The 17,815-nt window shown below is 35.2% G+C and overlaps 1 protein-coding gene across 8 annotated transcripts in view; it reads left to right on the forward strand.

Annotated features, from left to right (window-relative positions):
- The window catches only part of KHDRBS2 (KH RNA binding domain containing, signal transduction associated 2), a 330,168-nt gene that overhangs the window by 98,152 nt on the left and 214,201 nt on the right, over nt 1-17,815 (forward strand). For all 8 annotated transcript variants that reach the window (XR_004306588.1, XR_004306589.1, XR_004306590.1 and 5 more), the window contains one exon: nt 1,630-1,746. Coding sequence is in view for 1 of the 8 variants with exons in the window: in XM_015859163.2 (XP_015714649.1) it covers nt 1,630-1,746 (117 nt within the window). In the remaining 7 variants the exon portion in view is untranslated. The remainder of the gene's footprint in view (nt 1-1,629; nt 1,747-17,815) is intronic.

Genomic DNA, 17,815 nt, shown 5'->3' on the forward strand with positions numbered 1-17,815 from the left:
AAGAGTTGCTAACTTTTATTAAGTCAATAGAGAAAGCTGGAAAAAAATGAAGCACGCAAGCCAGAAAAATGTTGTTTTGAGCATCAAAGCTTGTTCTTTTTTTTTAATTATTTTTTTATTTTTTTAATTTTCTACAGCACTATCACTTGCTATCTCCCCCTAGGCATTTTATCTTACTGAAATTGGTGATGTTAATTTAGGTGGAAGTAGATTTTGTCTTACATGTTTATTTTTTCCTGTGTTTACTTACTTTTTTATTTGATGGTTTAACCAAAATTTGAATGAAGTAACAACAATTGCAACGAAGAGGGTGTCAGTTTCTTTTCTTAGGTGACAGGTGATAGGATGCAAGAAAATAGCCTCACACTGTGTGCCAGGGGAGATCTAGATTGGACATGAGGAAGAATTTCTTCATGGAGAGTGTGGTCAAGCATTGGAATGAGCTGTCCGGGGATGTGCTACATTCCACATCCCTGGAGATATCTAAGACACGTGTGGACATATCACTGGCTGAGTGATGGGACACTGTAGGTCAGGATGATGGTTGGACCCAGTGGTATAAAGCTTTTTTCCAACTTAGATGATTCCACGGTTCTATCATGTGTGATCTTCCTAAAGTTTTATCTATATTTTTGACAGCAGCCTGTCCTTGATTATTGTTCTTATTGTTATAGAAATGCAGATACAATTGTACAGACCTTTACTCTCAGATGAGCTTAGTCTTTATTAATAGACAGGCCAGAGTACTGTCTCTTCAGAGACATTTCTCTTAGAAATGTCCTGAGCAAATGCTGGTGGTTCTCCATAAACTTCCAGAGACATCATGTCTTATCCAAAAAGATTTTGGAAAGCATAACACATACTAAGCTGAATAAACTGTTGATTGCAGAGTACCTGATAACTCCCATCCTTTGGTACTTTAAGGTGACATAACATTAATGCCTTATTTAATTACTGTTCTGCCAATGAATTGTCAAGTAGACATCTCACTTACTCATACAGAAAAAAAAAACAAAACAACATTATATGTGTCATGTGAACTGTATACTGTTTAAGGGCATTAGCAACATATCAGACAAATTCCAGCGCACTGCAAAATCCTCTCAGAAAGCAGCCTGGGTATCTGGAGTGATCTGGTTGTGTGACTTGTTCAGTTACAGGCAAAACAGATATTTGAAACTGATACATCAAATGACACTTATTTTAAAATCAATATGTAAATCATCAATTCTCAGAAACATATCACAAGCTTAAGGTTTGCAAAATATATTATTCTGCCAATAAAGCTGACTATCTCAGGAAAGAACACACTCATTTTCTTAGTTTCACCTATGTCATCTAGTAAGCCAAGACCTTGTTTAGCACTGTGCTAAACCTAAGCAGCCACTGTGCATTTTTCTCCTAAAGATGAACCTCCTGGGTTTCAGATAAATAGTTCCTTTCCAAGCTAGATGGGAAAATAACTTCTTTCTTAACACTTGTGTGAATTGATCCTTGAACTATTTAAAAAAAAATAAGAATAAACTTTTATCTTTAAGAAACTCATTTATGAAGATTTATGAAGTTGTTTTTTTTTTTTTTAAAGTGCTCCTTGTTTTAATTTTTTTTTTTTTCTTATTTATTTTCCAGTTCAATTTTGTTGGGAAATTGCTTGGACCAAGAGGAAACTCCTTGAAGAGGTTACAAGAAGAAACAGGTGCAAAAATGTCTATCCTGGGAAAAGGCTCCATGAGGGATAAAGCTAAGGTACTGTATCTGGATTTTGATTGCAATTAGTGTTGATACATTTGTGCCTTAGCTATCTACTTACTGATGACTTCATAAAAGTAAGCTAGATTCTAACTCCAAAGACTTGTTTGTTGTTTGTTAATTTAATTGCTGTCTTTCCATACAATCATATACCATCACAGTTATTACTACTGCCACTGTTATTTAAATAATTCACTAAAAGAGAAACAGTCTTAAAGCTGATTTGTTCTGAGAAAAGCTTATTCCTCCTGAGAAACTGTAGATAGCCTTTAGTAATGCTGTGCCTTATTCAGTTTTCCTTTCTGTCACGTCTGTCATTCATCTCAGTAGCTAAAATAATGAAAGAAATAACTTGCCAGAGTAAAGGAAAGGCTAATCAGAAATTTACCATTTTTATGGTTATTATTATTTGGCCTTGGCAATGAGTATCAACAGTCACACTTGCATTATGAGATCTCAAATGGCAATATTAAAAATGAAACACAATAAGACAAATTAGGCACATAGAGTGTATTTCATTTTTTCAGTGATTTCTTTATGACATTGGGAATACTGACACTTCAATTATCTATTTAACACTATATTTTATGGTAATAAATGCTGATTACATGACAGATTTTATTTTTAGTTAGTGACAAGCACAATATTTTATGACTTCTGGCTTACTTCTGGAATTATAGAAAATGACTGCCTGGACAAATGAATGTGAGTGCTGCTAAGTACAGTAATTTGCATCTGTACTGCGTCTGCCAGCTCCATTCTCAGCCACCCACTCAGATCATTATTGCCAAAAGCAGCAATTGCCCAGACAGTGAAGTGTGAAGAGCTTGTTACCAGATAAAGAGGTTTAAGCACATAAATAGATGAAGTCCTCTGATTTTGAGACCAAGTCTTCTCGAGTCTTCTTATCACGCTGTTTGAATTTCATCTTACTGTAACAAACAGTGCCATTGTGGCAGTTATTATATTCACTCATGAGTATGTCCTCAGAAACAAAATTCAGTTGTTATTTTTTTTTTCCTCTTCATACAGTATTTAGGGCTAAAAAACCATATGAAGTTAAGTATGAACTTCATCAAATGTCATTCATCTGAGAACGGTATAAAATATGAACTTTCGTAGTAAAGCAGTTAAGAGTTAAATATGGTAGTGATGGAAGCAACTTCTATAGAGAAGGCCTCATAAGCAACTCTTATCTTAATCCAATTTACACATGCCTGACTGAATAGAAAATTAACCTCTTTGCAATTACAGTGAGAGACAGGAATTGTCTGATCTCAATATGTCACTGTTGCTGGTTCCAGGGAAAAGACACTGAGAATGTCCATGGGCAATGGACAAATGCAATTAGCATTTAAGAGACGATATTTTAGATTGAGAACCTGGTAAATCTTAAAGAAAATATATGTAATGATGAGCATAAATAATGGCCTAAATTGCTAAGTCACCTACATGCATAATACAGAAAGGATGCTGAGGTGCTGGAGCAGGTCCAAAGAAGGGCAACAAGGCTTGTGGAAGGGCTTGGAGAATATGCTCTACGAGGAGAGACTGAAGGAACTGGGGCTGTTTAATATGGGGAAAAGAGGCTGAGGGGAGACCTTATTGCTCTCTTCAATACCTGAAAGGTGCTTACAGTGAGAGTGGAGTTGGTCTCTTCTCACTAGTGACAGGACAAGGGGAAATAGCCTTAAGTTGCACCAGTGGTGGTTTAGGAAAAGCTTATTTGCAGAAAGGGTTGTTAGGCTCTGGAATAGGCTCCCCAGGGAGGTGGTTGAGTCACCATCTTGGATGTGGTGCTCAGGGACATGATTTAGTGGAGGGTTGTTAAGAGTTAGGGTAGTATGGTTAGGTTGAGTATGGTTAGGTTGGACTTGATGATCTTTAAGGTCTTTTCCACCCTAAGCGATTTAATGATTTTATGATTCTAAGGAAACTGCAACTTTCTCTGATTAAAACAGTTTTCTTGCCATAAAACAAGCCCACTTACCTCATTTACACAGCTTTTGTTGTTGTTGCTTACTGATTTAAATACATAATACTGGACTATGAAGGCTTTTGGTAATTTTATACCATACTAGAAATCAGTTAATGTGTAGGGACTGATGAGTCTTCCTTTTGAAGAAATTTTCAGGAAAAATCTGTGTAATTCTCTCTGTTAACTGGAACATCCTTAAGACTCTCCATGGTATGCCAAAGGCTGAACCAGTTCACAGGCAGACTGCCGGCATGCAGGCTTTTCTTCTGGTTAGCTTGCTGCTCAGCTGCATCAGAGCAACAGAAGCCGAGTGTCAGTGATATTCTTAATGGAAAAGATTAAAGAAGTTTACACCTGAAATTCTTAATTAGTGCTCAAAAAGAAGCGATACACCAATTTGTGTCTTATGGTGCCAAAATGACAGCAGGCAAACATTTGGCTCTACAGTGAAGCACTCTGGGCATGTTTCATAATTTGGGCTAATGGAGGTGCACTTTCTAATTTTGGAAACCTCCTTTTAGTAAAGGAAATTTATTTCATTTTCAGAATTTCCTTATTCTTAAAAAAGAAATCTGTATGCACATTTCAGAGGCTAAAGGACTGGGGCTGTTCCCTTGCCGAGCCTTACACTGTTGATAAGAGTGACCTGAGTTCTTTGCAGAGCCACTATTGTCTACAGTGCATGAACAGGGCAGGTGAATGTGAAAAGGCAGTGCAGCTTAGTTAACATAAACAACATCAGCAACTCCACCAAGCTTATATACATCTCTCAAAAAGCTGTGTTAGAAATTTCTGGAGATGCCCAAAAATAACTGCAGCAGTTTTACAGGATATTGCTGCAGATATAATGAAAACTGCAATGATTCTTCTAAATTGCTGTGGCTAATGTGAGTCCCTAAATCTTTGTGCTTAAACTAATGCCACTGGCTCAGCAGAAGTCTATTTTTCTATAACGAACGCAACCCAGGGGGAATGATCCTACAGAGTTCTGGCAAGAAAAACATCACAAGATGCCACGTTACCTCTAGGCACAATAAAAGATGATGATGGACTTTTGCTTCTACTTCCTTTTGATTTGTACTTTCAATGTTGACTGCAGCTAAACTCTGAAATACTTTTTAGTGGAATAACTCCACTTATTTCTGAATCATAGAGATGTTATTGTTCAACATGATGAACACAGTTGTGGTCATTGAGAGTTGTACCCATTGTAAGAGCATAGACAGTTTCAAGTCAGTTCTGTGGATGGGATCAGCTCTCATCTCTTTGGTGACTGACAGGATGCCATTAAAGTTTGTCGTTCCTGTAGTATTACTGTGTTGAAAATATGCAAAGACATTCTTCAGAACAGGTAGTGATGAGATTAAACATAGTCATATCAAATTGCTTGGCTTTTGATTCTTTTCTCTGTCTTTTTCTCTTTTTTTCCAAATAGCATTGGACACAATAGTAAAGGTAAACAATCAAACTGAACTGAAGAGAAATCTCATTACAAGTGGAATGAATTGATTTCTTTCATACTTTAATGCACATTTGCTCCTTTTCAGCCATACAGTGAATGCTTTCCACTATGCCATTAAAAAATACAAAACACCCCATAAAAATGCATGCAGTGAGGAGGAATAGCTTTTTAAAATATGCTGTAACAGAAAGAGCATAGAATTTCTTTAAAATTAGCAGGAAAACTTCTGGCATCTTCTTAAATACTTCAGTTTCTTGCGGTAGGTACCTGAAAACAGATACAAGTAAGAACATTTCTTGGGGGAAATGATAATTTAGGGGGTTGCACTATTTCTTTAAACCTGCCACTCCAGTTTAAATCTTTACTGCTGTTTGGAGTATGAACCAAAAACTAGTTTTGAGTTTCTGCCCATGCTTGCATCCCCAGCTGCCCAGCAGCAGCCATTTACAGCTCAGAAATCACGTGTGCAGCTTTGCATTTTTTACTAGATTCCCTTTTCTTTATTATAAAGCACAGAGAATTAGAGAACAAACTTGCAGCTTTGAAAACTCTTATCAACTGTTTTTCCATGATTCAATGGTTGCCAACTATTGAATGAGCTTTTAACTTCTTCAAGTTTCAATTGTTACTTAAAATAGTCAGTAAAGCAAGAAAGTTTAATCACAGAAGCCTTAAAGCACTAGAACTATCTTCCTCTGTTTGATCTGTGAATTAAACGTTTTCCAAGGAGGTTCTGCTGCCACTGGACAGTGGCTTGTCAAGTTAGACAAAATTTCTTGCATGAGTTTTTCAAAAATATATGTGTTAAGACTTTATTGGCAACTGCAAAGAACTGAGAACTGAACACACAGAGAATGTACTCATGTTCAGTGAGAAGTATATCTTCTTTATTAAGGTTTTTTACATCTGTATTATAACTTTAAAAAGATCTTGAAGATATGGGAGAATTGCAGTGGATCCTGGTCTGTTCAATGCAGTGTTCTGCCCGCAGTTCTGCAATCTTTAAATACAGGTTTAAATATATTACATGGTTAAGTTCACATATGTAATGTTACATAGGGCCCAATAACTTTGTGGTCTGAGCTACAATACATTTTTTCATTAGATCAAGTCTACCATAAGCATAGCGTCTGTAATAATCATTTACATTTTAGCAGTATAGTTACATATGTTGCATTTTGTTCCAAATGAAAGTGACCCCATTTTGAGCATGAATAATTTTGAAGGACACTAGGAAGTTTATGAAAAATAAAATCACCTAATCATTAGCACTAGGTTTTATGCTGGTGGCATTCTACTCATACCAATGTGGTAGTTCACTCTAGTTTATCACTACAGCAGTTTAGCCCAATGTGTCATCTTGAGATTTCAGCAAGAAATAAAGAGTTGGAGATAAAAAATTGAGTATTTCTCTAAAAATATCTGCTTTGATTCCTTAAAACAGAAACTGCAGGTTTACTTCTAGCCTGCTGCGACTTCTGGTCTGGACTTTATGCAAAATCCCTTAAGTGTCTGTTGTTAGGTAAGATCTTTCTGTTTCATTGAATTGCTCCTTTATCATTTTTAGCTACAGAATGTCCAAGGGAAATATAGAACAATGCGTGACATTGGATTTAGAAAAATGGCTCACACCCAGAAGCATCAATAACTAGCTTTAAATCACTAATTGATGCTCACCCAATTAATTTTTTTCTTAGATTTTCCTTTGCTGTGTGTAAAATTGTTATTGACTTTGAATAGTTATCTCTACAGCCATGATACCTTACAGCTTACAGCCTGCCATTATACCTCACAAGTGTGTTTATGATCAAAAGGAGGCTTAAGCCTTTGGCATGCCTTCAAGATATGAGCAGGAGTAACAGCAGCACACAGCTTCTGATGCAAAGCATTTTTCCTTTCCAAAATCTCTCCACCTCCCCAGTACAGTTTTCTTTAAAACATCTTTCATTCTTTAAGCTGATTTTACTATTAGTAGACAGCTATTCTAACAGCTATTCTAACAGTCTCACATTTGATTTGTACACTTGCTCACAATTACTTGTTTAAAGCAAAGCTTTGGAGGCCATATCTGGTTACCTATTCAGAATGCAAAAAGTCATACTAGCAAGTAGGTAGGTGTTCAGAAAGTCTCTCAGACACTCCTTTAGTTTATAAGATCTATATAGAATCCCATAACCTTCATCTTGGATACAGGCAGAGCTATACCTTGCAGATGACAGTTTGTTCTGGTTGTCACCAGCCTCTTGGTATTCTCAGACTGTTCAGAGAGGTCCACCAGCATCAGCAGTTTCCAGGGCTTCCTGGTCCTTGGAAGGCTTTCATATGACACCTTCTCACCAGTCCTAATTTGGCTTGTAACTGTTTCTTTACTGAAGTTTACACATATTTACAGAATGAGTTCACTCAGACTCACATGGAAGGGATTTCCATGACAAATGTTTGTTTCCTCATTTTTCACTGTTCCTCTTGGGTGTCTCATCTTCACACATTTTTCACTAGTTCCCCAGCACAGTGCAAATCAACGCATTCCCTGAAGGCTGTTTATTCTCTTCTTATCCAGAAAACCCCACTTTATCCAAAGTGTAGCAACTAGGAAAATACAGAAACAATCTCTGTTTCCCAGCCTTTGTAGTTCTTTATCTACAAGAAAGCTTGGTAGTGAGGTTTGTTGTCACTGATGCAAGATCTGGTGAAATATCCTCTGAGAATTAGCAGTTCTGTTGAGTGACAGAAGTTATATCCTCTATGACATCTCTCAGCCAGTCCCTCCTTGAGTCAGTAGTAATGAACAGATCTCCTAAGATTACAAGGCAGGCATTGTAACACAGTGAACATTCCACAGGACAGAGGAATCCTAAAATGAATAAATTCAAAGCCTTTTTGTCTCTGAGAGACAAACTGTGGACTACAAATTTTAGGCACTAAATTTTGGAAACTAACTCACTCAATCTGTAATTTATTTGTCTCCAATTTCTTGAAAAAAAACTGTAAATACCAAACAAGTGCAAGTTTGTGCAAGTTTATTTGCTTCTTAGAGAAAACTGAACTGAGCTTCTGAGCTTGCTGAAGAGCTATATTGTTTTTGTTATGAAATGATTTGGAAATATAGCAAAGACTTATTCTTCTGCATACAGGGAAAATTAAAATGCAAGTTTTGATTTTCAATTGGAAAAATGGAAAAAAAAATAAAAAATAGAGATTACAATATAATCCTAGCCTCCATATGGATTGGTTACTGAACAAGAAATAAAGTGCATATGTTGGCTGTACACAAAGGTAGATGAAAACAATGAGAAAATTGGGGCACTTGGTAGGAACTCAGAATTTTTGTAATTTAAATGGAAAATTGCTGTATTTACCACTTTTGACTCTTAAATAAAATCAGCATAATCTCCACTAATACTCACAATCTTCCAGAAGTGCTTGTCCTCTACTATTAAAGCTAATGGCAGTTTTGCCAATGAGGAGTAAACCATTTTTAGTATTTTGCTGAGCAAGGAAAATAAATAAATAAATAAAAGCAAACTTAAAATTCTTTCATTTTGAGACCAGAGAGTCCGAAGAGTAAAATGTTAGAATGGCTGTAGAGATTGAACCAGCTGTATAAATTTAAATACTTCCTGTTAACTTGCTTCATGGAATGCTATGATATTTCCATGTAATTATTGACGGCATTTTCAAAATTGGTGATTTAACCTTGTGTTAAAAAATTGAAGACTGTAAGTCTGAGAGTTAAGAAAAGTATTGTTCTTAGAAAGGGTTAAATCAGCCTTTGAAGAGATGCTGAAATATCCAAGTTCTGCAGCATAGTGGTGATATTAAGTCTTCAGGCCCTTCCTCACATCTAATGTTAAAAGAACTAGAAGTCTGAAGGAATTTTTGAAACACTTAATTACTGTTTTCAGAATGGTGGGGAACTTTCTTATACATTAGAGTACTTCCAAGGATCAAAGTCTCGTGATTACGCTTCAGATTTATTCCTTCTGTTCTAAATTATATTCTACTGGTTGTCAAACCTGGCTGTGGCAGGGTGTTGACAATAGATGATCTTTCAGGTCATTTTCAACCTAAGCCATTCTATGATTCTAAATTAATAGTAATAAAGGATCCCCCCCCCCCCCCTAAAAAAAAAAAAAAAAAGAGACAAACACATGGCAAAAAATGAGGAATGTGGGAATATTAAGATGGTCTCTAGTGAAAATAATATGTAGCAACAAAAGATTACATACATTCCGTTTTGTCAGCTTGTAAACACAGAATAATTTTATGACCTGAAAACAGAACACTTTTTTGTTTGTTTGTTTGTAGCATAACAAGTATTTCTGAGTGCAGCATAAAAGCTGTAAACACATGCTGTGTATGTATGCATCATGCATCTGAAACAAGCTGCCAGTAACTCAGCAGTGATCTCCTGGTCTGTAATGGTGCCAACCTGACACCTAAAAGACAGTTTGGCATTGAGATCTCTGCCAAATTCTTTTCAATTTCAAAAGACATTCAGAATGTACAGGCAGGAGAATCCTTGTGCTTGCTGGTGCAGTTCAATTATTTCTGCTGCACACATGGGTACTCTGGTGCCTCAGCTCACCCCAAAAAATTGGGTGTGAACCCATTCAGCCAATGAAGACCTGTTCTCCTACAAGTGGCAGAACTTTCAAATGTGAATGGCTAGTCAGTGTGAGTCAGAAGGGACTGAAATAAATAAATAAAAACAATAAGAAGAAAACTGTAAGTAAATTAACTCAGTGACGTGCAGCAGTTTAGGGGACTGTAGATTTACTCATGCTGATGTTTCTTCCCAATCCATACTTTTGCAGAGCAGGGATTTGTATTCCAAAGTATTTTATTTATCTGCATGAGGCTTCATAAGAACAAGGTTTGATTTTTATTATTATTTTTTTCAATATAATTATTGTTCTTGCTGTTTTATGTGCAGATAAATGCAAAAAGAACTACTCTGAATTATTGGCAGCAATTACGTTCAATCCCACTTTTTCATGCATAATATTATCCATACTCTTGAGGACCATGATAAATACTTTTAATATATTTTAATGTGTTACTATTATGAGGAATTTTGCTTTGCCACAATAGAGGCAGCATTACACTAAATTAAATTACAGTGCACACAATTAAATAGAATAATGAAATAAAAAAAGCAGACTTGGAGCAACAGCTCTTGGTAGTCCTCTGAAATTCAGTTCCAAGATCAACATAATAGGAGAATAAAGTGAGTAGGTTTTTGATAACTAAGCTACATATTATTTTGTTTGTGACATCTCCATCAAGGATTAATGTTCTCTTATTCAGAGACATTGATTAGTCTCTAGATTGTTTTTCTGATTGATTCCTGTTGTACTATTGAGCATTCCATCTTTGTTTATCTACACAGTATCAAAATAACATTTTAGCTTTAATTTCAGAGTGCCATACTTTTTTTTTTTTTTTTTGGCAATCTGTAATAATTTCTGGCTTCTCAAAAAGAGTTCAAGGAAATCTGAAAACTTCCTTAAGATTTAACTGGCAACCATATATTACTAAAGAAAAAAGAATAAACCCTTTTTGCAATTCCTAAAAAAAAAAAAGAAAATATCATTTTTACATATTCTCTAACAACAAATCCTTTTGAAGAACAGGGGAACCTGAGATGCGTTCTGTTTCGTCAAATGAAGAAAGGTACATGTGAAGTTCTGAACAGTCATTAGCAATGAAAACAAAAAGGATGATATTGAAATTGTGAATTGTATTATTGAGGGCTTTTTTTCCCCCTTATTTCTGTCTTTTTATCAAAGATGGATTGAATCCAGTAGGGACCGGGCATCCATATTTTACATTCCCATAATTCACTAGCTCTTTGAGAGTGACCTTCTTTCCTAGAGTCTTAGTAGTTTTCCCACAGTAGAGAATCATAATACTTTAGATGTGCCTACAGAGTAATAGTTCTTTGATATTTGCAATTCTCTTTACAAAGACTTCATGTTATTTCACTATATTCAAAATTTTCCAAATTCACATGAGGAGTGCAACATTATCCCTGCAGAATACATCAAGCTCCTGAGGAGATCACTGGGTGCGCTCAAGCCTTTTGGGTTCTTTGCCAAAATCTATGTACTGACATGATATTTTACCTATTAAGTTAGGTATGCCATTGGTTCAAATAAAAACAATTGTACCATCTGAACAACAACAAGAAAAATCCCCAAAACAAAAAAACCTTAGTGTTAGAAAAAATTGGTAGAAAGTGGGATGGTTACTGGTTGGTTGTTAAAATGTGCACACAACACATTACTCAGATAATCTTCTTTCGCTTTTTACACTGTCCAAGAAGTAGCATCCTTAGAAGTAACCCTGGCTCTTAATACCAGACCCTAACTTCACGAATCGTGTATGTAAGACTTAAGAAAGTGTATTTTTTTTTTTAACTTTGGGAAATGTCAGTACTTTGCTGAATTCAGGGCCTACTGGCAATTCTCCCCTTCCTTTGCTCCCAGACCCTTGCTGTGAAAGTAAATGGCTTCTTGATGGGCATTCTTTGTTGCTCAGGCAGGTCAATGATTCAGGGAATATCTATAAACTTTGAAGAATTCATTTAACAATGATTTCTGAAGTAGGAAAACTAACAAACAAGAATCTCTGCTTTTTTTTTTTTTTTTTTTTCTTTTGTTGAGCTACAGGTCCTATTTCATCTGCTGTTATATTAAAGAAATCTGTTAGCAGATGCTTTTTATTTGGCATGAGAGGGAAAGTAAAAGGATGCTTCCTTTGTATTATGTTGTTAATCCTTTTCCAGAGATCAGGTTAGAGAGCATGGAGATACAGGAAATTGCCAGTAAGCCTTCTTTTCTTAATTAAAAACATAATTAAGCACTCATATAACTCCCTTCAACTCTAGGTTAATGCTGATATTGAGTCTCTAACTGTTAAGTGATTTGATTCATAGATCCATATGTAATTCTAAAAATAATTTTTAACATTTATATACATTGATGTACCAAATATTTAGTCCTGAATAGTTTGGAAATAAATTATTTTTCTTTAAAAAAGAATGTGAAAGCAACTAGCCCCAAATCCAGACTAGCTGCTCTTTGTTACTTAAATTATCCTCTGAGTTGCAGGAAAAATGTGTTCTGGAAGAAGAGTTTTTCAGATCACAGTTGATTCGGGTGCCCTGTAGGTAGTGCACCCCATAGTTAATGAAGGAGATAGAGTGCATGTTCACAGTACATTATGCATATAAATACCCAAGTATAGCAAAGCAGTTCCCTGAGATGTTGAAGAAAATAGCAGGTAATATAAACTTCTGCATGTAGAAGCGAAATTAAAATTACTCTTTAACACCCAGACCTATCTGTTAGAAATTTCTTATCATACTGGGTGTAGAAACTTCTATCAGCTAAATGCTTCCTACAAAATTACTAAACATGTATATATGTTTATATACATATATATATACACATACATATATATACTTATACACACACACACACATAATAGATATATTATATACATCTATTATGTATGTGTATATATATATATAATATACTCTGAGGAATTTGTGGTAGCCCAAAACTCACTCATATGCTGTTCAAATATGCAGTGAATGCTGATGTTTTTGATGGTGATGGATATTCATATTCATTGGAATAACATTCACAGAAATACCATTGGTATCTTACTTATAAAGCATTCCTGTGACATTACTATCCCATCTTCTACACTGAATGCAATAATTTAGATAATGAATGTATAAATTCTGTGTTTTTATTTTTTTTTTATTTTCTTTTAATGAGATTCAAATAAAGCAACTGCCAATTTTCTTCCTCCGGGATTAATCATTTATGACTTCCCTGTTTAGACTACCAGATATACAGTATGTATTATTATTTATTGATGCATATTGGGATACATTCATGATAAAATGAATATCTTTACATTCATTACATTGAAGTATATCCTTATTAAGATGTGCTAGAATATAAGTAAGATTCAGAAATCTATTCACAAATATATTTAAACTGTTCACACATAAGTGAGAGCTCATATCCAGTACATCAAGTATAGTGAATAAACTGTTATTCATCATCAGGGTTATATGGAATTTTGGTCTAATACATATGCAGAAAAGTGCCTCAAGTGTTACTTGGAAATTTATTCATGAATAGGATAGTCTGGAATTTTAAGTAAATAAAACAGTTTTACATATATTGCTTAAAAATGAATCAATAAGCTATTCTCTGTAAAGTTAGTAGCTTTTATTCACTTGGTCTTCAGTGAGAAAGGGCTTGTGATAGATCATACGCCATTTTTTATGTTGTATGGACTTCTGTTTCCAAACTGATCATCTTCATGGCTCGACTAGAAAACCTTCTTGAGTTATACAGCAATAAGGTCAAATTTTCATATTTTGTGTTATATTATTTGTGGTATGTAGCACAACATTAAAATCTGGGTTGTCGTACTGCACTGAATTATTAACTCATCTAACATTATTCCGTGGCTCTGGAAATAGAATTCCGTTTTTTAGAAAATGATGAGTAGAGAAACAGGGGCAAATAATATTTCTAGGTAACTGGAAAAGGTAATATATTTGAGAAGATAATTCCTTCCTATTATGCATGTTATTACCTTATACCATAAAGTACAAGACCAAATGACCCTTCATAATACATTACCTAGAATAGAAACATATGTTATGCTTTTCCATGAAGCATGCATGATTAAATCTTGCTAAGCTGTTGGTACAAATTCTCGTTGCATTGTATCAAGTAATGTCATTAGAAATATATATATATATCATGTCTTTGAAACAAATTACACATACTGCACTGACAATATGTCAGGAATATTGTAAGCAAATACTGGGGGAGATACCTGGTAACAAAAAAAAAAAAGTAAGAAAGAGAATGTTTAGGCAATTAGCTGCAACAAAACTCATAAGTTTGATTTCTGTATTTCATTTTCTGTATGACAAACAAAAGGGTTTATAGACCTGAAGGAAACATCATTGTTCAAGGCTCAACTATTATGTAGCATGGAAAAAATGGGTCTTCTTCCATGTATCATTATGTGTTTGTGATAGTTTGCTCCTTTATTTCTGTGAGCAATTTGTGATATATGCTCTCATTTTAATTTTAAATATAGAAAAGTCATTTTTTATATGTTGGATAGGCCACGGTTGAGTATCGTTAAGAAGATGAATGTGCTTCTGGACTGATAGGTGTGCATCTGAGTGATTTGGAATGTTAGAAATTATCTTGTCAGCATTTGGCATCTCAAGGTATGAAAACAAAAATGCTGAGACTTCACATAAGGGGATACTTACATATCATTTAGTATTTCCTATTTTCTTTAGTTGCCTTTGGTGTAATGCAGTCCCGTAGACATTAGTTAGAGCTGCTTGTAGGTATTTGTGTGGATTTAATGTAGGCTTTTATTACTTCACTATTTATTCTAATCTCAGCTCAGGGAGGACATACTTTTAAATCGGGACTACTTCTCCAACTTTTAGGTGTTTGTATTCTTATTCTTTCTGAACCTGCACAGTCTCCAGTATGGGATTGACTTGGGAACACTGAATTCTGCAGGAACAGTTACACGACGTGTTTCTGAAGTTTCAGGAAGTAGGGGAAATTTCACTTGGCTCCATTATTCCCAGTAATGAACCTGTCTGAGAGTGGTTACAGCCCAGTCTTCTCCTACTGTTAGCTACATGACATCTGATTTTGGTAGGAATGAGCTCAAGCTACTTTTTTGTGGTTATACGACATTACTGCAGGGCATAATTAAGTATCTATGTGCAGACTTAATTTGATTAACACAATGATATCTAGGTTTGCAGCATCCAATCTGAATGTTTATGCCTATCCTTAAGGATGATAAGGGCTTCAAGCTTTCATCTTCTTAATCTCCAAAGACTTAAGAGGACCCTGAGTATGAAAGCAAGGCCACATAATGCATAGGTATAAAATAAAGCCTAGATATGGTCCAGTGGTTTCAGCAGCTTTGAACAAGACTGGGTAAAAGAAAATCTCAGATGTCAGGGATTTGTATTCTGCCATTATTGCTCAGGGAGTCACTCATGTGGAAACTCTCTGTTGCTTCAACTTTTGTGCCTGAAAAAATTAGTAATATAGTCTTCACGATTCATATATTTCGATTATTATGATTTCCAGAATTTTTCCCACTCTGTCCTCTTAAATAGTTTACAAGTTATTCATAATTATACTGAAATCTTGCAAAGAACTTGGTTAGCATAAATTTCTGACAAGCTGCAGTGTCACCGCTGGAAAAAAATACGTACTTAATGTCTCATATTTCTAATTGTGTCAGTAGGCTTTTTTTATCTGTTATTTCAAAATCTTATTAATATGAATTTCATTTCTAAAGTGATTGGGATGTTGTTTTCAAGCACTTTATCAATATGTTTCTGGCAAACTATTTGTTGAGGTGAACAGCCTTTAAATACTGAATTTCAATTTAGTTTTGACATAGATAAGAAAGATTTCTCAAACACCTTTTGTTGAAATGACAGTGCTGAGTACTGTGTGAATACAATATAAAGATAGCACTAAAATACAAATTGGCATTTTTTAAAAGATTAACAGACTGCATTACAACACTCTGCAGAACAGCATATAATTATCTTTTCATGCTGTAGGTAAACTCTGGAATCAAGTGTTCCTGAAAATTAAAAATAATCAGCTTCTTAATACTATTATTTTTATCTAAAGACTAGCTTTTGAAAGGAGAAGGAGGACTGTCACAACCATCAGATTTAGCCATAGAAAAAATAATTAAGATGATTAATATAGGCATAGTGAGGTTTTTGACATGGTTCGATGCAGAGCATACAGTAATAAATAATTAAATGAACAAACAATGCCTTCCTATAGTGTTAAGTCACCAATGGATAACACCACATAATTGTAAAAAATAAAAATAATAAATAAATAGCAGTGATAGAGACAAGGCACCATCTTACAGAACAAATCTACAAATGCATATTAAAGACCTTTCTGAAGTCTTGTCTTCTGGCCTTTGCTTTTCTCACTGATTAGCTCTTGAATATTTTGAGTTTCAGCTTCTTGATAGAAAGAACAGGACCCATTTTTGTTTCCTCGGCAGATAGAATCTAAGCCTGCTCAGTACTAACATACTCAAAGTTAGTTCTTGCTCTATTTACGAAAAGTGAAATCAGAGGTCCCGGGAAAGTACTGATTTCAGTGAAACCAAGATCCTAGACATGCCTCAGAGATTAAAAGATCTGTGTTCAAACTGGTAACAGCTTGTTGAGAGATGTGGTGTACATGGGCTCTGTGCTTCTTTTCCCTCAGTGGGTATCTGTTGCTGAAACCCATCTCTGTGTTTCTGGTTAAATTAGGGTAATGCAAATTGTAGCAAACAAACAAGACTTAGGGCTGTCTGTTAGGAAGAGGTAAGAACTGAACTGGCTGATTTTGCTGTCCTGCGGGCCAATTCCACACAGGTTAATTCTGGAAACTTCTAAGTCCTTATCAAATGTTTGTTTATTTATGTCTAAATGGAATAATGGGGAAGATCTTTTAGAGAATACCCTACAGCACAATAGTCAGCAAAATCATGATATTTCATTATATGGGAGTGTAGCTGATAAACTGCTCATGTGAATTACACGTTCTATTTTAGTTTGCAAACTCTTTAGCTCAAACATATATTGAATTTAATACTATCTTTTCAGTCTGGGTGACACAGGTACAATTGTTATATTTTTTCCAGCAAAGAAAAACATTCATTTGAGTAATAGTCCTTCCTTACTGATTCTAATTTTCCCTCTTAACTGAAGGAGTTTGAATACATTTTAATGTATGTTGCTATATGCAGAAATGTGTTTTTTGTTTGAAGATGAGATTTATGCCATGTTATCCAGCATTTTTATTGCAATCCATAGCATAGTCAGCCTTAACTAGCCAAGGCACTTGTTCAAGATAAACTCAGTGAGACTCAGAGCTGTACAGAACCATTGCAATTTGAGTGTTGAGTCTCAGCGTGTTTGGAACAGCACATCTTCACAGCCTTGGTGGAAGGCCATAGGAAAGGCTCTCCTCAGTTTTAAAATGCTATAATGAAGAATTAACTGCAGAGAAAGCTCTTCTCAAACTGTACATATGGTTAGGTTAGAAGATGCTCTTCTTTATTTTTCTGCCATTTACAATTCTTTTTCTATGCAGTAATACAGATCTTCTAGGTGGATGATAATCTCAACATTCTCACCGTCTGGGATGCTAATTGATTTTTCCATTACAGTACTGCACCTATTTTATCACTTCACTTGTGTTTTTGTGATGCTTAATACAAGTTCTTCAGGTCTATTTTCCAGTTCTCAAGAACAAAAAGAAATTATACATTAGTAGAACTGGAGGCTTGTGTGTCTAAAAATGATTATGCTAAGGTACTTATATGAGGAAGACTTGTATGGCTCAGAAAGCCAACCATATCCTGGGCTGCATCTGAGGAAGCACAGCCAGCAGGTCAGGGAGGTGATCCTGCCTCTCTACTCTGCGCTGGGTGAGGAATCACCTGGAGTACTGTGTCCAGATGTGGAGTCCTCGGTACCAGTGAGATATAGACCTACTGGAGTATGTCCAGGG

This window comes from Coturnix japonica, chromosome 3, assembly GCF_001577835.2.
Source record: "Coturnix japonica isolate 7356 chromosome 3, Coturnix japonica 2.1, whole genome shotgun sequence".
Lineage (NCBI taxonomy): Eukaryota > Metazoa > Chordata > Aves > Galliformes > Phasianidae > Coturnix > Coturnix japonica.